Below are 25409 nucleotides of genomic sequence, written 5' to 3'. Positions count from 1 at the left end.
TATCAAGCAGAAAATGAGGTTGGTCTGTAATATAAGATGATGCTACAGGGTTGATTATTATATTAAATATTACATTCTGATGCTAGTTGCACTGGTTTCTGTGCTGCCATGTAGTAATTATCTGTATTAATTATATTTTCTATTATATGTGTACTGTATATTGTGAGTGGGTCCCTAAGCTCAGTAAGTGACAGCAGCACAGAGCATGGGCAGAGTGAATCAGCAGAAAAGAAGATGGGGAGCTACTGGGGCATCGTTAGAGACACAGATCTTCCCTGCTAAAGGGCTGTGGTTGCCTTGGCCTGGTACAGAAACCCAAAATATAATGCACAGCGTTTCTACCTACTTCTTTAGTTAAGATTTAGTTCTCCTTTAATGGAGACCTAAACCCCCCGTTAATCAAAAATTCCCTTCCACTCATTGGGACCCACTGCTTTCTCCCTCCCTTAGTAACTCAGTGGAAAAAGTGTCCCTGTCATGTACTTGGCATATTCATGCAGAGTAGTGCAGCGAATCTCTCCAGCGCCATCCTCTGGTTCCTCGCGGAAGTGAATGCCGGCATGGAGCTTTTTCGCACATGCGCAGTAGGGACCATTCTGGTATTCGTGCCTACTGCACATGCACGGAAAGCTCAGAAGATTGCCAAAGGAAGAGTATCCGAAGATACAAAAGATGTCGCTGAAGAGCTTTGCTGCACTACTCTACATAATTATGCCAAGGTACATGACAGGGATACTTTTTCCACTGAGTTACTAAGGAGGGAGAAAGGATTGAGGGGGGCCAATGGACTGAAGGGGATTTTTGATTAAGGGGGGTTTAGTTCTCCTTTAAGCATCCATACATACACACACACACACACACACACACACCACCCTAGAGAATACCAGTTTCTTATTTTCACGCTCCATCCACTCATGTGGCCCATTAGACATCAGTCTTTAGTCTTTGCAAAGTATCTACTTACTACTCTCAGGCCCTGGTGTAACTGCAGTCCATGCTTCTACATACACCCCTGGTTCTGCAAATGTCCAACAAAGAAATTACCATCCACCCTCTAAAAATGTAGTATTGATGGTCATTGTTTGTCCCAACCAAAAAAACGAATTTGAGGGTTCCCATCCCAGTTTCTATGGTTTGTGTTGAGAGTTTGACTACAGCAAGTGTCACTCACACACCAAAGAGAGTTATAAAGTCAACTTAAAGCAAGAGCATTTCAAGCGTGTTTCCAGGTCAATACCCATAGTTAATACCAGGGCACAGCTGCACTTGGGTTTCCATTTTAAGCCTTACTAATTCGTAATTTTCTGTTGGTGAATCCATTTTAGTTCTCTGTGGTACTTTTGGGCATGAAAGATCTCTCCCAAAGAGTAAAACATATTTCCCCCACAGTTGCTCATTCCTGCCCTGAGATCCATTCTCACTAACAACCAAGAAACCGTTACTTATTTACTTACAGTTGTTAAACTATAGTCTCATCTATTTGTCTGACTCGTGTTGTATATGAACATTTTCTTACACTGCATGAAACTTCACTGTTACAGCTCAACTTTGATAAAATGTGGAATTTTCATTTGTATACAGCAAGCAGGAGACCTTCTGGGAACAAGAGGAACACAATAGCTTCCCTGAATTTAACCTTTTCATAATTATTATTATTAACAGATTCTTCGGGTAGAAGACAATTTGATGCCCCAGGTCATCACGACATTGGAAGAGGACTCAAAGATGTGCCGGCTAATGTCTTGCCGCATTATCAGAGCTCTTCTGAGTCCTTGTGAAGGGCAGCTGCACCCTGATAAACTGAACAAGATTTATCCTGGTAAATTGCTCTATATGCTCTGCATTGTTCTCTTTCAATTGAGTTATTTTTCTTTATCCTTGCAATAACTATTTTAGGAGAGTTTGATTTATATATTGAAGGACAGATAGATGTATTATAAATTCAATCAGGAAATCTATCTCGTAGAATCTGATCTGTTATAGAACACCCTTTTTAAATTGGTAGCTGTGTGTGCATCAGTTAATAGTGCTGCTCCAGCAGAATTCTGCACTGAAATCCATTTTTCAAAAGAGCAAACAGATTTTTTTATATTCAATTTTGAAATCTGACATGGGGCTAGACATATTGACAGTTTCCCAGCTGCCCCCAGTCATGGAGTGATATCACCCCCTCCCTTCCCCCCACCCAGCAGCCTAACAAAAGTACAATGTGAAGGTAACCAGATAGCAGCTCCCTAAAGCTGGCCATAGACGCAAAGATCTGATCGTACGAATCGATGATTCGTATGATTTTCGGACCATGTGTGGAGAGTCCTGACATTTTTCAGCTGGCGGAGATCGGACAGGTTAAGACATTTTTCGTTTGGTCGATCATACAGGTTAAAAGATTTCTGTCGGCTGCTGATAATATCTCTGCATGTATTGGCTGATTTGTTCTTTTGTACTTTGTATTTGTACTTTGATTGGAATGGTTAGTGGCAGGTCGGGAGATGGGAAAGTTCGATTGTACGATCGGATCTTTGCGTCTATGGCCAGTTTAACACACGATAACAGCTGCCTGGTAGATCTAAGAACAACACTCAATAGTAAAAACCCATGTCCCACTGAGACTGATTCAGTTACATTAAGTAGGAGAAATAACAGCCTGCCAGAAAGCAGTTCCATCCTAAAGTGCAGTCACAAGTCACATGAACAAAAACTTATTGTTGGTGTAAATGGGGTAATAAATAGCTTGGGTTCACTTACAAGCACCTGATGAAGGATATTTATATCCGAAACATGTTGTGAGAAATAAATTACACTGAATTTGCCGTGGGTCTCCAGAGTTCATTCTTAAGCTGATTTGGAAGTTTTGCGGCGGGACGGGGCCACTACTCTGTTGAGGACACCCTGAAACATATGGAGTGAGGGACCACCAAAAATCTCTATTGATTTGTTGCATTTATACCAGTTATATTGGTTCCAATATAGTGATTCGCAATACTGATCAGTATCAATATTGAGTGGATTCACAGCCCCTGACTTTATGTGGGAATCGCAATTTAACATTAGTTGTTTTATTGGAGGTCTGACATATCAAATCCCTTGGAGGCTTGGATAAAGTTAAATATCCATTTTAAACAATTCAACTGAAATGACAGAAAGAAATAATCAGAATTGATAAGCTAATTTTAGGATTAAACTCAGAGTGACATGAGCAATAGAATTAAATAGACCCTTCTTGGATAAATAAATTATACTTTTGCTGTTCTGTCTGACCTTCGTCCAGACAGAACACCAGGCAGAGCTCCTGTTATGCAGTCTTAGAACTGCTAATATCATGAAACATAAAAAAAGCTAATGTAAATTGCAAAAGTGCTCAGAAGAGCAATTTTATATGATTATACTGGCCGGTATATGTCCCCTTTTAATTTCCTTTGTGAAATGTACATATACTTTGCCTTTTCCAGTAGACTGAGTTTACGAATCTCCACTAAGTCCCATTATTAGTGGTACATTGATTACATTTTATTTTTTTAAACAAATATTTTTTGTTCACAGAACTTTTAAAGCGCCTGGATGATGCTTCTGACGAGGTTAGAGTTGCAGCTGTTAAAACCCTCTATCAGTGGTTTAAATGCATCAACGAAGAGTATGAAAGAACTACATATAAGGGCCACCTTGAGTTTTTATACAAAGGTTTGCTAGTTCATCTTGACGATCCAGATGCAAGTCTACAACTTATTGTTCTAGGTAAGACAAGTGCACATGTTATTTGTATATGTTATGATGGGACACTGGCCAGGATGTGCTCACAAACAGATACTGGTGATCTTGGCAGGCTGGGAACAGAAATCTATCCTTAAATAGGGTTGCATTTGTTTATTTTTCTTGATAGCTCCATTAAAGGGGAAGTACAGTCTAAAATAGAATAAGGCTAGACATGCTGTATTTTGTATACTAAATATAAACATGAATCTTACTACACCAGAAGCCTAATTAAACAAATTATTTATGCTTTCAAAGTTGGCCACAGGGGGTCACCATCTTGTAACTTTGTTATACATCTTTGCAAGACCAAGACTGTGCACATGCTCAGTGTGGTCTGGGCTGCTTAGGGATCATCATAAATTATCAAAACAGCACAAGTCCAATAATATATGCCAGAAGCCGATACAGCAAGACTGATTAATAATCAGAATATACAGACTGCACTGGGTCCTGTGTTATCATGTAATCTAATGTGGATTTTATAGCTTTTGTATTGTTTAGTACAAACTTTCTCCAACTCTGCAGAACCAGTGGCTGCAGCAAAATAATCCTCCAAATGGAATCCCAGTTAATCTGTTTAAATCTGGCTCCATGATCTTTGTCCCTGCAGCTGGAGTTGGAAACAGTAAAGGGGATGTAAAGGCAAAAATAAAGTGCAATACAAATCTCTACACAGTCACCGACTGTTCTACAGGGAGACAAACAAAGCTGCTTGAGTTCTGCATGGCTAGGAAGTAAGGCGGGGCTCCCCCTGCTGTTCATAAGTATGATTGTTTCCCTGCAGAGCAGTTAGGGACCATCTGACAATTCCTATCCACAGCAGTAAATGATGGGAGAATGTCACTGCATACAGTCAGGTTTCAGTACATATTTTTTAATTAAAGTATATTGGAGATCGGTTTCTTTTTCATTAAAGAAAGCGAAAATGGGATTTTATTTTTTTGCCTTTACATGCCCTTTATGGACAAGGCATAACCACTGTGGAATGTAGGCAAGGTAAAACCCTTGTACCTAGGCAAGCACCAAGAGATAACCTGCTGTCCTCATAAACACCAATTGCCAAAAGATTTCTTTTTAAATGGTGTGAATTTAGATTGATAACTTCTTAGATACTAGTAATGGGCTTTTTTTCCCTATGCTTTATGTGAGCCCAATCGGCATTTCCAAAGATTAGCTTGTATTGGACCCAAAGGCAAAAAAGAGTCCACATTACACGTTGAAAACAACATTACTCCAGCGGAATACTGTATGTCTGTTGCAGAGCATCCAGAGGAAGACAACCAATTAGCAGGCTAGCTTACTTCAGCTTACTTCATCTTTTTCTTGGTTGATTGGGATGTTTATCCATTTTTTATATAAAGGAAATATCAGCTACTGCAAAATGGCACCATTTGTGAATCATCTATTAACAAAAAGACCCATTTTGGATGTTGATTAATCACTGTGGCGTTTTGTGAGGGATGCTAATAGCAAGACCAATTTGTAAAGAAGACAGTCCTGAGAGGATAGCAAGCGCAGTTCATTGATCATAAAGACTATTACATGTGCCAGGCTCTTCACTTCTTAATACTTCCACTGCCAGAGAAGATTAGGATGATTTATTAAGGGGTTAGCAGTGTGTTTATCATTCGTGCATGTATTTAGGAGCTGCCATATAAGTAGAATACTCCATATTGTATATTTGGGAGCAGCCCTTAAACAATGGCCAGAGCAGGTAACAGGGGAACCTTTGCAGACTTGTTAAGTATCACATCCACAACCTAATGCAGATCATGCATAGTAGGAGTTTGCTACTTTTCTGAGTATTTTCTGAGGAGCCCCAATCCAATATCGTTTGTAGAGGCAATTTGTTATGGAACAATATGTGAGCCAATAGGCTGCCGACTTGGAGATTAGGAGTAGGAGTAGGAGTCATCAGTCAAAATGTGCTTTTGCACGGCCAACTTTGCCATTAGTATTCCGACTTCATAACGGTGTGTTTTCTCATTATGAACACTAGGTGGCAGTATTTTAAAAGACTTGACTGCAGCCATTGACCGCATGGCCAGCAGTGCTGACTTGTAATGTAGGTTTGCGTTTTGGCAGGGCCATCATAGGGGGGGGGGGGGGCACAGGGGCGATAAGTATACCGGGCCTGGGCCTGAAGGGGGGGCTGTAGTGCTGAACTTTTCAAAAGAGCCAGGCCCCCCTTGACAGCGCCAAAGCCGCGCTGCCTCCTTTCGAAGTCCTGAACAGCCAAAATGCAGAAGTGGCGAAAAGCCTAACAGCCGAAGTGGCGAAAAGACCCAAAGTCACGAAAATAACCGAAATTGAAGCCTTGAAGAGGCAAAAAGACCCGAATTCACAAAACAGCCGAAAGTCCTGAAGCAGCAAAAAGACCTGAAGTCACTAAAGGAGGCGAAGTTGAAGTTCCGAAAGCACGATTTCAATTCTACTGAACAGCAATGTGTTTTTTTTATTTTTTTTAATCCCCTGGCCACCAATGTATTATTTTAATACTATATAGGCCCCTGCCACCAATGTATGGGGCCCCAATTTTTTTTTACTTGTATGGGGGGCCCTGGCACTAATGCTTTTTTTTTTTTTTTTAATTATAGGGGGGCCCTGGTCCCCAATAGCTTTTAATAACTTGTGTGTGGGGGGGGGGTTACCTTTTTTAGCACTAATGTCTGTGTTTAATTGTGATGTGGAGTGGGCGGACCCCAGGGGGCCCCCGAATAATTTGTTGTGCGGGGCCCCGTGATTTCTAACGGCAGCCCTGAGTTTTGGCCAGTGGAGTATGTGGAACCTGATGAAGGACATATGTGTCCGAAACATGTTGTGACTGTGACTGAATAAAATACATTGAATTGAATCGGCTCTCCAGAGTGAACTTTTGCCTGCACCTATGTGGAACTTATGAAGCACTCAGCTCCACCATAGAATTGCTTACATTAAGCAACCCCCCCTGGGACCACCCTGGTGAATGCAAGGGACAGTCTCTATTACAGTGTCGTCATTTTAAGTTCTATTGAAAAGGGCCTTCTTTACCTCTTGTATCAGTTACAGGTTGTGTTTTTTTCTGTAATCAGTAGCTAATGTATATACTTTATATATACACCCTTCTGTAGAATAAGTTGGTGCTATATGTATGAATAAATGTTAATGGTGTGCTCCCTCTCCCTTTATCATACAGATCTGCTGAAGGAAGGGAGTGCTGTCTGTCCATCCCTCTTATTGCAAGAAATAGAATTAGTCCGACACAAGCACAGATCTCCGGCTTACTGTGATCAGCTTTTCCATTACATTCAGACGTATACAAGCAGTCCGCCTACACAGTGCACGTAGTACGTCATTCAGGTTCAAACAGCTGGCTCTTCCCATGCTCCTGTACTATTTTTAAACCTATATTTATTTTGCATTGTCAGTAATGCAAAGGGAAAACTTCTCCATGCCCAAATTTTAAAGTAACCAGCTCGGTGATTTGAAAGCACAATCAGTGGGTCACAGAAGAGGATTTGCTCTGATGGATCCCGTCAGTTACTGCACATGCACCGGTTATAATGATCTTTTGCTTATTTGAATACAAGAGGAAAAGAATGGGCATCTCCCAGTATATAAATGCTATTAATAAGAATTAACCAAATTTTCTATAAATTTTTACATTAGGTGTAGACCCCACACTTTCTTGAAACCAAAGACGTCTGCTTTTTAGACCAGCAGGAAAAAGGAAATTGTCCTGCGTGTGATCACCTTGCAGAACACTCGGGTCTAGCACTCGAGGGCACAGTCAAACTTGTCTGGTGCAGTTATTAGTGATTTGATCACACACCATGGAAAGGAACAAACAAGCTTGCTCATAATATATATTATATTACCACTTGAGGGGCAGCCCTACAGTTTTGTTTGTAACCTATGCATCAAACTATACTTCATGCAATACCGCAACACATGGATTCATTTTTTTTTTTATATCTCAAAGGAGCTGAATAAATATTGCAATATTTACATCATTATTTACACCATTTGTAGATGTTATTTTATATCATTTAGATTTAAAAGATATCTGCTGTTTATTAAAGGAGAAACAAACCCATAACATAAAAAACTCCAACCCCCCTACCCTTTGTAGACCTCCCTTCCCCCCCCCAGCCTTGTTGGTACCCGGGCAAATCCCCCTAACTTTTTACTTACCCCTCGGTGCAGATTCTCTCCACCGCAGTTCACGGCAACCAACTTCTTTTGTTAGTTAAACGTCGGAAGAAGACCTTTGTTTTCGGCGCATTCGCAGTAATTTTCCCGGCCCAATTGTGTGTGGCAAAGCCCTTGCTGTTAACTTGCATTGGGTCTTCCCCCAAAACTGTGGCCACAAAGTAGGAAGCATGGAATTGTCAAGATGTTGATGTTTATTTGTACACTGTAGGTTTGTTTTGAAATTAATTAGGGGTCCTAACCCAAATCATAGAAAACAGCCTCAAACCAATATTCCTCTTCTACCAAACCTTGGCTTTACACATTCAGGTAGGGGGTTATTTACTAAACTCCGAATGCAAAATTCATGAAATATTCGTGATTTTGTTTTTATAAAATCAGACTTTTAAAAAATCACGAATTTTTTGGCATTTATTAAACCCCGAGGATGGAAAAGTCAGAATCTGAGAATCCGGCATCTCAGACCTGTCGAGGTTACATATATAAGTCAATTGGAGAAGTCCCAATGATTTTTTTATGTACGCTGGGTTTCGTGCAATACCCAGAAGTTTTCGGGTGAAAATTCTGAAAATATTGTGAAAATTTTTTTTCCCCGCAAATCAAGTTTTCGGGAAACTGTAATAATAAATCCGCGTAAAAAACCCGAGCGGATTTGATCAGAGTTTGTAGCAGAAAATATTGAGATAAATTCAGACTTTGATAAATAACCCCCGTAGTGTTCTCCTGGAATCTGCCAAACCCAGACACTTCTATCAAACTGCTAGATGGAGAAGTGTAATTCATCACAACACCTTTCCACTGCGCCAGAGTTTCAATGCTGGTCCTGACATTTCTAAAAACTGTTAGGAACTTGCTTTTGAATTTTACAACTAAGAATACTTGTCTAGATATTGTTAAACAAAAATGGATGCATTCAGTAGCGCAGAAATACAAATGAATATAAGAGATGCACGGAATCCAGGATTCTGTTCAGGATTCAGCCAAGATTAGGCCTTTTAATGCAGGATTCGGATTCAGGTGAATCCAAGTGCCTGGCCAAACTGAATTGGAATCCAAAAAAGCATACAACTTTTCTAATCACACGTGGGCGACTTTGGGAAAAGAACCATCGCGTGTGATTAGCGCTGGCGTTTTTTTTCATTTTAGCAGGTGCAGAGTGAGGGAAGGCGTTTGGGGAGATTGGTCGCCGCAAAGACAACGTGATTAGTCGCCAGATGACCAAATCTCCCCAAAACGCCCAGTGTGGCCTAACCCTTAAAGGAACAGTAACACCAAAAAATGAAAGTGTTTCAAAGGAATGATGATATAATGTAGTGTTGTCGCGCAATGGTAAAACTGATGTGTTTTCTTCTGTAATACTACTATAGTTTATATAAACAAGCTGCTGTGTAGCCATGGGGAAGCCATTCAAGCACAGGATACACAGTAGATAGATCAGGTCTAAAGAATCACATAGTATACATAGTAACATAGCAAGTTAGGTTGAAAAAAGACACACGTCCATCAAGTTCAACCTTTTGACTTTCTTTTTTTTTTTAACCTGCCTAACTGCCATTTGCTTACAGAGCTTTTTGTTATCTGCTGTGTAACCTGTCTTTTCTCCTATATCAGCTTTGAATGGCTGTCATACCTATAATAATACCTATAATAATAAAACAGTAGCTTGTACTTGATCCCAACCAAGATATAATTAATCCTTATTGGAAGCAAACCAGTCTGTTGGGTTTATTTAATGTTTAAATGATTTTCTAGCAGAAGATTTTTTAATTACGAAGATCCAAAGGATGGAAAGATCTGTTATCTGGAATCCCCAGGTCCCGAGCATTCTGGATAACAGGTCCCATACCTGTAGTTCACTTATTCCATGCTATGTGGATTCACTCGACATGACACAGGGGGCTGGGAACAAACAAACCCAAAAAAAAGTTTTATTTGATGATTGTATTGGGTTAATGATAAAACCACGACTGCCACTTTCTGTTGCCAGTTTTACTTGTCGATCAGCCGTGTTCGTCCCAATTATTTGGAATATTCGACCATTGTAGCCTTGCTGCCTGTTCATATTATCCATTGAACAGTGGAGTGGGTTAACTCCGGTAGTATAGGCAAATGTAAACACATATACACAGGCTGTTTCAGACATATTACAGAAAGGCAGGAGGATGAGGCACAGTCTGAGACGGCTACACTGGCCATAAAACAGTTCTGTGATTCACAGCTCTTCTTTTCTGTCTTGGGAACCTGGGATTCCTTCAGGCACAACTGGCTTGCTGCGACGCACACGGTTTGCGTGTTTCTGGAGAAGGTCCTCAACGGCCCCATCATCGAAGTGCTGCGCCTGTTCAAAACATATAAGGAGATCATGATGACACATTCCCATAGACTCCATTATAATCACATTTTCAAATGATTTCCCGTATCTCTGTAATAATAAAACAGTAGCTTGTACTTGATCCCAACTAAGATATAATTAATCCTTATTGGAAGCAAAACCAGCCTATTGGGTTTATTTAATGTTTACATGATTTTCTAAGTATGAAGATCCAAATTACAGAAAGATCCGTTATCTGGAATCCCAGGTCCAGACCATTCTGGATAACAGGTCCCAACTGCACATATTAGCCTTAGACATCTCTCATCTAGAAGTGGATTCGCCAGTAGGATATGGAGGTTTTAGTCTACACATTATATGACCACAAGAAAACCATATGTAGTTAGATGTGGATAAGTAAAGCCCAGAGTTTGAATAGAATAAAATGGCTAATTCTAAGCAATGTTTCAATGCGTCTTCATTTTTTCCCTTTATTTTTTATAGTTTTGGAATTATTTGCCTTCTAATTCTGGCTCTTTACAACTTTTAGGGGTTACTGACCCCATCTAAAATAAAAAATGCTCTGTAAGGCTCTGTAATGTATTGTTATTGCTACTTTTTATTTATCATCTTTCTATTCAGTCCCTCACCTATTCATATTCCAGTCTCTTATTAAAATTGATGCATGGTCGCTAGGGTAATTTGGACCATTTACCAGATTGTTGAAACTGGAGAGCTGCTGAATAAAAATCGAAATAAGGCAAAAACCACAAATAATAAAACATGAAAACCAATTGCAAAATTGTCCCTGAATACTACTGTCTATATCATACTAAGGGGCAAATTTACTTGTGATCGAACATCGAGGTTTAATTAACCTTCGATATTTGACTGCCGAATGGAAATCCTTTGACTTCGAATATCGAAGTCGAAGGATTTTAATCCATCGATCGAATGATTTTTCTTCGACCAAAAAATACTTAGAAAGCCTATGGGGACCTTCCCCATAGGCTAACATTGACTTTGGTGGGTTTTAGGTGGCGAACTAGGGGGTCGAAGTTTTTTTTTAAAAAGACAGTACTTCGACTATCGAATGGTGAAATAGTCGAACGATTTTTAGTTCCATTCGATGGTCAAAGTAGCCAAAAAAAACATTCGAAATTCAAAGTTTTTTTTATTCTATTCTTTCACTCGAACTTAGTAAATGGGCCCCTTAGTGTTAATTTAAAGGTGAACAATCCCTTAAATAGACTGGATCAACTGGCAGTTAGGTTAAAATTGAGTTAAAAGTTTGAACTTGATGGACGTGTGTCTTTTTTCAACCTAACTTATTATGTTACTGGAAGGTAAATATTAAAGGGGATTCCTTCTTGGCTGGAATTTTGATAGAATTGATCAGATAAGCCTAATGAGCCAATGGAACTGACCCTGATATCAGTACAGGCATAAGTGAAACCCTGAACATTCTCATGCATCAATACCCTAGCAGCCAGCAGAGGTATGATGTTAAAGGTTCACTAACTGAAATTTCAAATGAAAAAAAATTAGAATTTCAAGCTATTTTTTTGTGTACTTCGACTAGAGAATAGTCCAAATTCGATTCGAATTTGAAAAAAAATAAAAAATTTGAATATCAGATATCGAAATTTATCATGTACTGTCTCTTTAAAAATTCGGCTTTGACTATTCGCCATTTTAAACCTGCCAAATTGCTGTTTTAGCCTATGGGGGACCTCCTAGAACCTATTTGGAGTCAATTGGTGGACTTTAAAAAAGATCACAGTTTTTTTTTGGGAAAACCCGAATCAAATTAGCTATTGCTTCGATTCGAACGATTCTAATTCGGTTGAATATGGAGCTATTCGATCGAAAACGGACCTATTCCAGCAAAAAAATTTTTGATTGGTCTTTTTAAATTCGAATTTCGACGTTTTTTCAATTCGAAACTCGACCCTTCATAAATATGCCTATAAGTATGAGATAGAGGAATGTTGGCTATTAATGTGTATTGAGTTTAGTAATAAGCTATAAAAAAACATTTGAACCAGGGATTATATGTGTGATTGTTTGGGCCAGTTATATCTAATAGGACTTGCAGTATCAGTAGAACATAGTTATTGCTTGTGCAATGATTATTAAAAGAATCAGCCATGCAGTGTACTAGAAATGTATATTTTTATTCTTTTGAGTGAAGATGCGCTCCAGTATCCCGTGCTAAATATGGCTCATTATAATAAACCGATCCCTTGCTCACTGTAGCCGTCTGGCTTCATTTGTTCTGTGTCCCTACAGTACATCTCTGCACTGATGCAGTTGTGCAGAATTATTTGTTTTATCTTTCTTTCATACTGGCCCAACATATTCTACAGCACTGTACAGAGATTAGACACCATTTACATCAGCCCCTGCCCCAATGTTGGAGTGATCATATTCACTCTCTAGTCTAGTCTTTATCAAGAGCCACCTAACCTGCCTTTATAGTTCTAGAGTCTGGAATGAAACCTAGTTATTGCCATGAAGAATATACAAACACTTGCTGACAGTGTCTTGGCTGGAACTGAACTCAGGATCCCAACACAACAAGGTAGCAATGCTATCCAATGTGCCGCTGCAACGACAATGCATCATAGGAAAACAGGGTTTTTGATTTTACTGACCATTACCTCTATCGCCAGACTTGCCTTCGCCACCTCAGACCAGGTGAAGTACAATAGAATAGATAGGAGTTCCTCAAAAAAGAAATTTCTAAGTCACAAAGTACGCTGGCATTTTTACTATTTAAAGGGTGATACATTGAAGAAGATAGTAATTTTTTTGGGGGTACCCTCCTTCCCCCCTACATTTGATAACATATGGCACCTAAACTATACTGTGGGCACATGTGTAGGGCATTATAACAACTTTATATAATTTTGTAATAGTAATGTATTTGCTGCAGGATATTCGCCCATTGTACTTTACACCGTATGCTAATTAGCCGGCGCTAGCGTAACTTCGAACTGCTGACCATAATTTCGCCAGCGTTCGTTACCCTGTGCGCAACTTCGGATCTTCGTGAATTAGCGTTGTCCAGGCGGATTTACGCCTGGTGAAGTGTTGCGATGTGCGCAAAGCCAGCGCTGGCGAATTTTCGCCAGTTAGTGAATTTGCCCCTTGGTATATTAACCTCAGTGAGAAAGGAAAAATGGATATGCAGTTTGAGGTTGTGGAGGAGAAGAGGTAAATAAATATATAGTGAATAAAGTACCCCCTCTTGTAAAATATAAGGATATTATAAGTTACCGAGGAGTTTCATGACCATATAAAAACACGAGGCCGAAGGCCGAGTGTTTTTATACAGGTCATGGAACTCCGAGGTAACTTCTAATATCCTCATATTTTGCAACTGGGGGTACTTTATTTATTATAATACACAAATTTCAGTGAGTCATGTGACCGAAATGACATCAGAACTCACCGTTTATAACTGATGACATCAGAACTCACCGTTTATAAGGATATAATTTACAAGATATTTATGGCTTTTGTGTATTATATTACAAATAAACATACAAATAATGGTGTATGGCTCTGTCCAAAAACAAAATAATAGTAAAATTGATGAAATGGTTTCCCACCAGGACAATTCAAGGGTTGCCAATCAATGTTTTCAGTATGCAAAATTTCAAGTGGAGTGAGGCAAGTTTCCAAGTAAAGCAGTTGCTCAAAAAGACTTTAGATTTACTAAGGAGTGAAGTGGGCAGCGCTAGTGACAATTCGCTAGCGTGAGCACCCGCAGGGACATTGCCAATTCACTAACAGGCACAGGTGCCAATTCGCTAGCAAAACAGACCATCGCTAGCGGTCATTCGCACTCTATCGCCAGGCGACTTGTCGCTCTGGCAAACGGAGGTCACTCCACAAATTCACTAAAACGTGGATTTTACTGAACGGTAGCTCTTTCGCCAGAGTTGACTTTGCCACTTTAGACCAGGTGAAGTGCTAAAAAGAAGCTACATCTTATTCTGTTATTCTATTCTGCCAAAAATGCATCAAAGTTCAAAAAACACTGGCGACTTTTCCTTTTCTTAAGTGCAATCGCCTGCAAAAGTCCTAACTTACTTTTTGGGGTAAGTGGTTTTCTCCAGACATTTTATAACATATGGAACACTAATTTCACAGTGGGCTCAGGTGTAGGGCATTATATTAATTCTCTTGTCTTTATTAAGGTTCCCTGGACATTTATAATGTAAACCGGTTACTTAAACCATTTGCAGCAACATTTATAATCAAGACGTCCATACAACTTTAAATTTCCTACCCTATGCAAATTTACCTAAGCGCAAGATCACTAGCGAAGTTTCGCTAGGCACAAATGAACGCTAGCGCATCTTCATTATGAAATGCTCGCACAGCTAGCGAAATAACGCTAGCGAAAAGCCGCCAGCGTTCAACGCCCAGGACGAAGCTTTGCATTTTAGTGAATTAATGTATGCATAGCGCATTTGTGCCTGGCGTAGTGGTGCGATGGGTGCGAAGCTGACGCTGGCGAAAATTCGCTCATTAGTGAATCTGCCCCTTTATTAGGACATGCATAAGCCTAACGTGTTTCATGCCTATGAGTAAGTGCCCACACAGGCACGAAACGTGTTAGGCTTATGCATGTTCTCATAAAGTCTTTTTAATTCATCAAGACTTGAGCTACTGCTTTACTTGAAAATCGGGCCTTACTCCACTTGGATTTTTAAATAAGTATATTACCAACAAGTGCATTCTTACAACGTATGTATTTTAACCAGGGTTGTGTTTCACTTGATCATTGGTGGGTCAGTACTGAGATAGTAACACATTAATGAAGTTGAAGAATAAGGTGATATGTACCTTAAAGGTCTCTCTCTTGACTCCAGTGCAAGCCTTTGTATAAATGTAGCATATAGTAGCCTCCATGGTGTCTTCTTTCTCTGTTAGTAAGGCATCTTCGAAATTCTCTCCGTATGTATCTATGGCAGGAGCACAAAAATAATTTTACAGATGCAAACACACACTCCACCATTTGCTCTTCTACTCACAATTTCTGCTTCTTCTTAAAAAATTGTGATACATTACTCTTATAGGTGGTTCCAGGCCCAGATTAGCAATCCGTGGCTTCTGCCAAAAGTCAGAGGGACTGCTATAAGATTTCGCAGGCAGTCAATATTTATTGGGCCTGAGGGGAAGGCTGTTAGGGCCTTTGTGTACTTGAAATGCCGGGGCCTATTTGAATCCCAGTTTGGACCTAGTGAATTCCATTAGTGTTTTTGACATTCAGGTACAGGACCTGGCGTTTTCAGGATAATGGATCTTTCTGTAATTTCGATCATCAAACCTTATTCTACTAGAAAATCATATAAACATTAAATAAACCCAATAGGCTGGTTTTGCTTCCAATAAGGATTAATTATATTTTAGGGGGTTATTTATCAAGGTCCGAATTTATCTCAATATCGGCTGCTACAAACTCCGATCCAACCCGTTCTTGTTTTTAATGCTTATTTATTGTTACGTTTTCCCGAAAATTACCTTTGCGGGAAAAGCTCAGATTATCACAATCTTTTAGTGAATTTTCCCGGAAAACTCGAATTTTTCTGAGTGTTCACCGGAAAGCTCCTAAATTTCCCGAAACCCCTGACAAAACCAAAAATCAATGGGACTGTTCCCATTGACTTTTATGGAAACTCGACAGGTTTGAGATGCCGTGTTTTTATATTCGGGCTTTTTAGCCCTCGGGGTTTAATAAATTCCCAAAAATTCGTGATTTTTTTAAAAGCTTATTATAACACAAAAAATCACGAATTTTTCGGATTTCGGGGAATTTTGGGTATTCAGAGCTTAGTAAATAACCCACAAAGTGTAGATCAAGTACAATGTACTGTTTCATTATTGCAGAGAAAAAAGGAAATCATTTTTTAAAATTTGAATTATTTGGATAAATATGGGATCAGCCTTTCAGTGATTCTGAGCATTCTGGATAACAGGGTTTCCAGATAAGAGAGCCCATACTTACATTTAAAAACAGCATACACTTTAAAATAGGGATGCCTCGAATTCAGAATTCGGTTCAGGATTCGCCCTTTTTCAGCAGGATTCGGATTTGGCCGAATCCTTGTGCCTGGCCAATCCGAATCCTAATTTGCATATTTAAATTAGGGGTGGGTAGGGAAATCACCTGACTTTTCGTCACAAAAGAAGAATTTTTTCGACTTTTTTCTTTCCTGAACATAATTTGCATATGCAAATTCGGATTCGGTTCAGTATTCACCAAGGATTCGAGAATTCGGCCGAATCCTTGGTGAGGATTCGGTGCATCCCTACTTTAAAATAAATTAATGTCCTATATAGGATTGTCTTATCTTGGCTATCTATTATAGTTAGTTGCTAGCTATGAAAAAAATGGTCCTTGCTTTTATTTTGTACACTTACCAAGTAAATGATTACAGGCAATTTGAGCTTTGTCAGACGAGAAATTCTCCTTCTCAAACGTTAGAGCATTACACACCTTTGTGGCCTGCGCTTTGATCTTTGTCCCACTAGTCTCACCAGTGGGAGTGTTTAGAGATTTTTTCAGTTCTGAAAGACACAGAATTCAAGATTGAGAGGTGTGCTAAAGAGCAAATGGCTGTACATGAAAGGAGGATAAAGCTTACCTCGGACTGTTGCTAAGCAGCTTTCACAATACATTCCTGGGAAGAAAAAAAGTGGAAACATGATTGGAATCTATCACAAATTAAATGTTTATGAATAGTAGAGTGATTTGATTTAAGGTGGCCATACGCGTAGAGATCCGCTCGTTTGCCGATTTTGCCCAACAAGCAGATCTCTCCCCATATGCCCACATTGAGGTAGGCGACATCAGGCTGATCTGATCGTGGGCCCAACGATCGGATCATAATGTAGCCAATATGGGCGTTCGGATGGCGGGACCACATCAACGAACAGATGCGGCCTTGATCCAGCCGGATTTTTAACCCTGCCCGATTGACATCTGGCCGACTTTCGGACAGATATCTATCGGGGAAGCCCCACACATGGGCCAATAAGCTGCCGACTTGGCGCATGTATGGGCAGCTTAATTTGCAGATGATGAGTGCAAGGTTATTTACTTTGGAAGAAATAATATAAATGTGAGTCTTCCACTAGAAGGTAGTGTGTTAGAGGTAAACACACTAAAAGCCTTCCCAGCACCTGCTTTATGCAGATTTTCCATAGCTGCGTTCATGAAAGCCAGCAGCACTCATTATTTAATAATGTAAGATGACACCAGGTGCAGACTCTTAGTTTGTTACCATAAACCAGTACAACATACTATATTTTTGGCTGTGTGTGGCTGTTTGGGCCTTTTGAGATTGTAAAATAACTTTTTTTTTATGTGTAGAGCAGTGATTGGCTACCCATATTCTACTGTTTTTTGGGAAATGACTATTAGGACTTGTCTACCACTAAAATTGTAATACAGGCATCGACTATTGTGGATCAGTGGTGGGTAGGGTTGCCACCTTTTCTTGAAAGATATACCGGCCTTTCTATATATTTATCTTTTTTCCCCATTAATAACAGTGAGATCAGCCATCATTTTTACCGGCCAGGTTGGTATAATACAGGCCAGATGGAAACCCTACCATGGGGGGAGGGCTCTAATAAATGTGTTCACTTTAAGGCCAAATTAAAATTAGGCTGTATTTATCATAATTTGCTACACGAGGAGGAAAACTTTTTGAAATGCTGTCCTCTTTAACATCCCCCATTGGCAACTTATGGCTTGAAACAAGACCGTGTTTTCATTATAAACAGCTGGAAACATTTTTGACCACTTCCTGTTGTAATCTGCTATCTTGGACAGTCCATGGGGATGAGTCACTGGTTTTAGTTATGTAGATGCATTTCCTTACTACTGTCCATTATGTCTTTTTCCAGAATTCTCTGTCTTTGCATCAAAAGCCAAGATTATGGCTGCAACTATATATGTAGTAGAGGTTGTTCCTCAAATACACATCCATCAGGATAAGGGTTGCCACCTTTAATGGATAAAATACCAGGCTTCCTATATATTTATCTTTTTCCCATATTAATAACATTGGGATCAGCCATCATTATTACCAGCCAGGCGGGTAAAATACGGGCCAGGTGGCAACCCCAATCAGGATGCGGCTTCGGAGTGAGAAGTGATGACTTTACATGACCATTAATTGACATGAAAGCTTATTAGATGACAAATACAAGGTTATCCTAAGAAGATGACAAAAGGGAGGGGTGGTCATACAGGGCATGGCCAATGAGGATCATTATGAGCATGAGCATTAACTGGCCCAAAAGCTCACTCCAGACCTATAGCATGGCCAATAACATGCTTGTTATTATGCAGACAAGGTCATACTGATAAGCTGACAAAAAAGAGGGCAAGATAAGCATGGGTATAACAGTAGATGGCCAGTGAGTATTAGGAGGAATGAAGCCCGTTTAGGGCTGACATACATCAGTTTTTATAGAAAATATTTCCATTAGACAAATCCACAGGGAAAATTAAAAATGAACGTCTCTCTATAGTCTAATGGGTAATGTTTCTAGCAACCTTTCATGTATGCCCAGTAAATCTGTCTGAAATATTGATTTCATTAGCTGAAATTCATCTGTGTGGAAGAATGTATGAGCAACTTAACAGTGAGCTCAACAAATCATTTAAAGAGCATTGCATTTAATACACTTTATACCCTCTGTACGTGCCATCTTGTGTTTTCACCACATTTTAAAGTGCAGTCTTGCTGACAGATTTCAGCTACTGCAGAAGGAGATAATGGGCTGGATTGTGCATGCCAAAACTGATTTGAAGGATGGCACAGAAAGAAATAGGTTGACACCTGTTCTTTTCCAGATTCCTTCTCCATCCACCCTGGTACAGACCAGCAGGGATGAATGGGACCATTGACCACATATCATGCCAGGTGATGGGACACACTGCACAACCGAAAGCCTGTAGAACTCATAACAAAAATATACTTGAAGGCAGGGTCAGACTGGGCCAAAAAAAAAAGCTGTTTACTGTATTTAACTCTTCTGTGCATGCATCAGCCTCAGGTGGTGCTCGCTGAAAGAGGCCCGGGATGGGGGCATTTTCTGCTGACAGTAGCATTGGTCCAGGATATCAGGTAAGTGATTTTGCCTTTCCTTCTCTTTTAACCAAATAAATTAATAACAGGATTGTTAGGTTGAGGAAACAAGTCTGAGAGGGAGATAATGTGCTGGTACGTGCACGCCAAAATATTTATTTATAATTATTTATTTATTAAAATGGCAATTTCCTATTTAGAATTACTCAATCGCACATACTACAAAAAATTATATTATATTTATAGAGACCTACATTGTTCAGGGTATAGTTTTCCTTTAAGAGGGAACAGATACTCAACTAACTGATCCTACTGGTAATTTACATATAAGGTTAAAGGAAAACTATACCCCCAAAATGAATACTTAAGCAACAGATAGTTTATATCAAATTGAATGACATATTAAAGAATCTTACCAAACTGGAATATATATTTACATAAATCTTGCCCTTTTACATCTCTTGCCTTGAACCACCATTTCGTGACTCTATCTGTGCTGCCTCAGAGATCACCTGACCAGAAATACTACAACACTAAGGGGCCGATTCATCAAGAGTCGAATATCGAGGGTTAATTAACCCTCGATATTCGACTAGGAACTAAAATCGTTCGACTTCGAATATCGAAGTCAAACGATTTAGCGCAAATCCTACGATCGAACGATCGAAGGATTATTCGTTCGATCGAACGATTAAATTAAATCGAACGATTCGAAGGATTTTAATCCAACGATCGAAGGAATATCCTTCGATCAAAAAAACTCAGGCAAGCCTATGGGGACCTTCCCCATAGGCTAACATTGAGTTCGGTAGCTTTTAGCTGCAGAACTAGGGGGTCGAAGTTTTTCTTAAAGAGACAGTACTTCGACTATCGAATGGTCGAATAGTCGAACGATTTTTAGTTCGAATCGTTCGATTCGTAGTCGAAGTCGTAGTCTAAGGTCGAAGTAGCCCATTCGATGGTCGAAGTAGCCCAAAAAACACTTCGAAATTCGAAGTTTTTTTAATTCGAATCCTTCACTCGAGCTTTGTAAATGTGCCCCTTACTGTAACAGGAAGAAGTGAGGAAGCAAAAGGCTGAACTCTGTCTGTTAATTGGCTCATGTGACCTTACATGTGGTCTGTATGTGTGCACAGTGAATCTTACGATCTCAGGGGACGGCCCTTATTTTTTAAAATGGCAATTTTCTATTTATGATTACCCAATGGCACATACTACTAAAAAAGTATATTATTATGATAATGGTTCATTTACATGAAGCAGGGTTTTACACATGAGCTGTTTTACTCAGTATCTTTTAATAGAGATTTGGGGGGTATAGTTTGGGGGTATAGTTTGGGGGGTATAGTTTTCCTTTAAGGGGCACATTTACTTAAGGTCGATTATCGAGGGTTAATTAACCCTCGATATTCGACTGTCAAAGTTAAATCCTTCTACATCGAAGTCGAAGGATTTAGCGCAATTCGTTCGATTGAACGATCAAAGGAATAATCGTTCGATCGAACAATTAAATCCTTTGAATCGAACGATTCGAAGAATTTTAATCCCTCGATCGAATGATTTTCCTTCGATCACAAATTGGCTAGAAAGCCTATGGGGACCTTCCCCATAGGTTAACATTGAGGTTCGGTAGGTTTTAGGTGGCGAAGTAGGTGGTCGAAGTTTTTTTTAAAGAGACAGTACTTCGACTATCGAATGGTCGAACGATTTTTAGTTTGAATCGTTCAATTCAAAGTCGTGGTCGAAGGTCGAAGTAGCCAATCCGATGGTCGAAGTAGCCAAAAAAATATATTCTATATTCTATTCCTTCACTCGCGCTAAGTAAATGTGTGTATAATTCTTGCTGTCTCAATGAGGTGTGTACAAGAAAGAAACAAGTTATTCCTTTGTAGTCGCCTAGTCGGCACACCTTGACCATGTTTGACAAAAAAATTTTAACATGGGTCATATTCATGAATACCTTTGTGTGAATATAAGAGATTTCTATTTACGAGGCAGTACTATTTTAACCATGAAATCTGAGAATGTTTGTCCTAATTCCCAAATCCCTATCTTGTGTACAACCTCCTGTAATCTTCTACTTGTAAATCTGTATCTGCTGGAGATGGGGGAGGTGAAGAAATAGTTTTGCAACAGGTACAAGTTGTACTTGTTTAGTTAATTTCATTACATAGCCTGGAATTGTTATTTAAGTTTAATCAGGAATGGAACAAATGCCCCCATTCTAAATTCCTATGTGAGCTTAATTTCCTTTAAGAAAAAAACTTAAATTGTTTGCAACATTGTGATGAAATTGTTCCTTATTTCTTTTAAATGGTTTGCCTTTTTATTTTGACTCCTTAATCTAAAACTTGAAAAGCTACCTGGTTGCCAGAAAGCACATTAAGGGTGATGCCAGACGTGGTGGATCATTGCCGGCAGAGAAACCCCATAGTCACCACCCAATAGTAGCTCCCGCTATTCCATTCTGTTAAATCCAGGGGGCAGGGCCCCCATCCAGGCCCAGATTATTCACAGTGCGCCCCTAGGCCATGACCACTCATTGCCCCCCTTTCCACATCTTCCCTTTGTATGAACATTCACGTTTTACAAAATTCCACCACCCAGGGGGCCCAGATTACTAGTGGGCTATTAGCTGGGCCCCACTGGGGGAAGGGCCCTTCAAACTTAGTAGTATGGAGCCACATTATTACTGATGGCAACCCTGATCTGTCTCATTGCATATGGGTAGGATTTCACTCCCAGAAATACACACAAATGTTTTTACCCTAAGGTCCCCATAGACGCAAAGATTTCTCTTTGATGAACAACCGATTTTAGTGCAATCCAACCAGTCCGTCAAATTATCGTGTGGTTAGTGGGAATCGAGCGATCCTGCATCTAACGATTTTTCATCCGACAACAGTCAGAAAATTAATCGGCCAGGTTAGAAAATTTTCATTGGTCACAGTGAAATCTATCTATTGCCCAATTGTTTGCAGGGCCAAGCAGGCAGCTACCCTCAGTTTTCCTGGCTTCAACTAGACAACATCGCTTGAAATGGTCTTTTTAGTTGATGGACAAATCGTACATTTTAAACGATCCGCGCCTTTATGCCGCCTGAGGCGGCCTTCCGTTGCCGCCCCGACCCCTCCTCATGGTGCTGACATTTTCTGTGCAGGAGGGGGTCGAGGTGCTGCATGACGCTAGTGCAGAGAGTGCAATTGCGCTCTCTGCACTAGCCAAATTTCTGTGTTGAAAACCAGAAATTCGGCTCTTGGTTACCAGGAGTGGCATTTTTGCCGCCCCTGGTAACCAGGGGGGGTGCTGCCGCCTGAGGCGAGTGGATCAACTCGCCTCATTGGTGGAGCGCCCCTGATTTCAAGACAAGTTTGGAAAAGATCTTTTAAAAATCTTTACATCTATGGCCAGCTTAATTCTGGAGCCAGTGTCAAACTAGCCTACTGGGATACCAGGAAAACTCCCGATGGACCCAGGTGTCAGTGGGCCCTCTTGCTTCTAACCATTTAGCCTAATTCAAGGTCATTCCCTATTTCTTAATGGAAAAAATGCTTAATAATGGATGGATAATAGTAAGTCAGACACCATATGTGGCTATCTTCTTTGTATTCTTCTTAAAACCCACAACACATGAAGTGTATTCTTCGTCACCATTTTTCAGTTGGCAGAAAAGGACCCAAACGTGGTCGGGAGCCTGTCATTTACTTTAATTGAAAAACCGCCTGATGCTAGCATTGACTAAGGTATGCCAGAAAGCAGATAAATTGTGAGCCCACATTTTTATTGCTTATCTTTTTATTCAGCCCTCCTCTCATGTCACATTTCATTCTAACATTCAAACAGATGACTGGGTGCTACTAGATAATAGCCCATATGCTAATCACAGAGCTGCAGATTTAAATGGAAATCATTCAAAAACCTATACAATGAAAATCATCTTAGCATGCCATTGTCTACATCATACTAAAATCATTCTTTGACATGATCATCTCTTTAAAAAAACCTGGTTGGCCAAATGAACACAGTGACATAATTTATAGGCAGATGCATACCATCCCTCCACAACAGCAGTTTCAATGATCTTGCAGCCTCCTTTCAAGTAGTAATTAATACTAGTTAACAGTAAATTCTTGGTATAGTTTAGAGCTTGTCTGGGCATTGTGTGGGAATTTCAAAATTCAGCCCATGGCAATTTTTGCCCAAAGACTCAAATAACCAGCCCCCTCCATTTTTTTTACTATTGGCTTTACATAGAAAGAAAAGTGTCACTTACTGCGATCAACTCCAGGTGGAAGCTCAACCTCTGCCCAGGCTGAACAGATAAAGCTCCATAGGACTGCCAATAATGCACCCTTCATTGTTCCGTAAAAAAAAAATTATATTCTAGAATTTTAAAAAAAGTAAAAAAAAGAAAATTTCCAAGTGGCAGCGACAACTTCTAGTCGTTGAAAAGACTAAAACTGATCCATCCACTCTTAAAGGTCTCCTGCAAAAACTACTAACAGAACTCCACCTTAGTGCTAATGTGAATTCACCATGGTAACTGTGCAACAGTTCCGCTTGCGAGGCTTAGAAACAACACACCGCTTGCTCACAGTGTATGGAATGAGGAACGCTCACATTTAGAACTGGTTTGTCATACAGGTTTATCAGTTAATCAGTTAGCATTTAGAAGTTTGTTTAAGAAAGAAAACACATATAGGCTTGTTTATCATAGGTTGGAGGGTTCAGCGAACCAACAATATACTACCCTTCCAGTGGGCAAATAGTTGCATCCACCACAGTTGCTTACACTGATTAATCTGTTCGTTTACACAAATCAGGCGCAAGTTATAATTATTCTGTAAATTATATATTATTATATATTTATATAATAACGCCTTCTTCATATGACTTGCCAGATCAGTAGCGTGCCAGGTCTAATGCCACATTTGTCTGGCAGTAATTCTGGGGTCCCCTTATGTCACTACATGTAAACTTGCATACAGCTCATCAGAGCAGGCTAGGTGGGCACATTGGAGCTCCCCACATATACACAAAAGTACAATGTTGCGTCCACTTTAGCCCGCTGCACTTGCAGTTGCTTTCATATTAACTGATGCCTTTGGACATGTATACTTATTCACAGAATTCACTCACATCTCTTTAAGAAAGCACAGTGACGTAGGCTGCAAGGCATGAAAAAATAGGTATTCAAAAATAGGTATTTGACACCTGCATCATAGCATCAGTATGTCTGCGTGACTACAGTTTATGGCTGGTGGGGGCTGTTTGGGCCTCTGTGTGGAATGTTTGGGCCTCTGTGTACCTGAAATGCCAGGGCCTATTTTAATTCTCAGTCCGGACCTGGCTTAAAGGATGCAGGCTAACTATTCCAGATATATATAGCACATATAACTGACAGTTTCCCATCAAACTGCCACAAGGCACCCTCTCTTCCCTATTGTAAAACCATGTATATGCTGAGATCCCGGGCTGGTCACCAACACACTGTACATGTAATAATAATTCATATGATCCAAATGTATCTTTTCACTCAACACCATTTTGACTTTTACTGCCCCACACAATAACACCATCAAAGCAACTGTTCCATGTGTTTTTTTTATTTTTATAAACTATAAAGCTGCGCCGTTTTTATTATATATGTTTAATCCACATTCTGCACATCTGAATAAAAACAATTAACTTTTCATTAAACGACACCGAGCGGTATTCAACGACAACTTCCAGAATCCCACAAGATACCGGAAGCTTTGTCAGTAAAAACACCTCAGAGCTTCCGGCACTTGGCGCCTAACTTCAATATAAAGAGCAACCCCCGAGGGTCGATTTGCCTTGGAAGCTCCTCCTACGTAGTGACGTCGTTTTACGCATGCGCTGGGTAGGTGAAAGCCATGCCGGCTCCAGGTGTGGTTTCGTGTCTACTTGCTTTGGTTGCCATATTGTGGCGCAGGTGAGGGAGGTTCAGTGAGTGGCTTTTGAGGCTTTCTTGGCGCTCGAGATCTGAGAGTATTCCACGGGCATTGTATCTTATG

At 39.9% G+C, this 25409-nt stretch overlaps 3 protein-coding genes across 5 annotated transcripts in view; 2 read left to right on the top strand and 1 right to left on the bottom strand.

Annotated features, from left to right (window-relative positions):
* The window catches only part of dnaaf5.S (dynein, axonemal, assembly factor 5 S homeolog), a 32218-nt gene extending 24476 nt beyond the window's left edge, over positions 1-7742 (top strand). The window contains exons 11-13 of the mRNA XM_018239162.2: positions 1663-1819; positions 3541-3732; positions 6926-7742. Coding sequence (XP_018094651.1) covers positions 1663-1819; positions 3541-3732; positions 6926-7077 — 501 coding nt within the window. The 3' untranslated portion in view covers positions 7078-7742. The remainder of the gene's footprint in view (positions 1-1662; positions 1820-3540; positions 3733-6925) is intronic.
* Positions 7743-9855: 2113 nt separating this feature from the next.
* XB5721655.S (uncharacterized XB5721655 S homeolog) lies at positions 9856-23951 on the bottom strand. The gene is made up of 5 exons (XM_018239161.2): positions 23645-23951; positions 16915-16950; positions 16691-16837; positions 15113-15231; positions 9856-10279 (listed from the first exon to the last, which is right to left on the bottom strand). The coding sequence occupies exons 1-5, from the start codon at positions 23727-23729 to the stop codon at positions 10154-10156; spliced, it is 513 nt and encodes a 170-aa protein (XP_018094650.1). The 5' UTR covers positions 23730-23951; the 3' UTR covers positions 9856-10153.
* A 1248-nt stretch (positions 23952-25199) lies between these two features.
* Positions 25200-25409, top strand: part of sun1.S (Sad1 and UNC84 domain containing 1 S homeolog) — a 40672-nt gene continuing 40462 nt past the window's right edge. The window contains exon 1 of one of the 3 annotated variants that reach the window (XM_018239152.2): positions 25200-25255. Coding sequence is in view for 1 of the 3 variants with exons in the window: in XM_018239155.2 (XP_018094644.1) it covers positions 25269-25327 (59 nt within the window). In the remaining 2 variants the exon portion in view is untranslated. Of the gene's footprint in view, positions 25328-25409 lie in introns of all 3 variants that reach the window. The other 2 variants (XM_018239155.2, XM_018239153.2) reach the window with 2 other exon arrangements.

This window comes from Xenopus laevis, chromosome 9_10S (assembly GCF_017654675.1).
Source record: "Xenopus laevis strain J_2021 chromosome 9_10S, Xenopus_laevis_v10.1, whole genome shotgun sequence".
Lineage (NCBI taxonomy): Eukaryota > Metazoa > Chordata > Amphibia > Anura > Pipidae > Xenopus > Xenopus laevis.
This window is presented reverse-complemented; position numbering and strand designations above follow the sequence as displayed.

What these genes read in the sequence shown, in the direction of transcription:
- XB5721655.S (XM_018239161.2), bottom strand. Translation starts at nt 23,729, where the DNA reads ATGAAGGGTGCATTATTGGCAGTCCTATGGAGCTTTATCTGTTCAGCC. An exon ending in TCCACCTGGAGTTGATCGCA is followed by an intron (nt 16,951 to 23,644) that starts GTAAGTGACACT and finishes TTTTCTTCCCAG; the next exon opens with GAATGTATTGTGAAAGCTGC. An exon ending in TGCCTGTAATCATTTACTTG is followed by an intron (nt 15,232 to 16,690) that starts GTAAGTGTACAA and finishes CTCCTGCCATAG; the next exon opens with ATACATACGGAGAGAATTTC.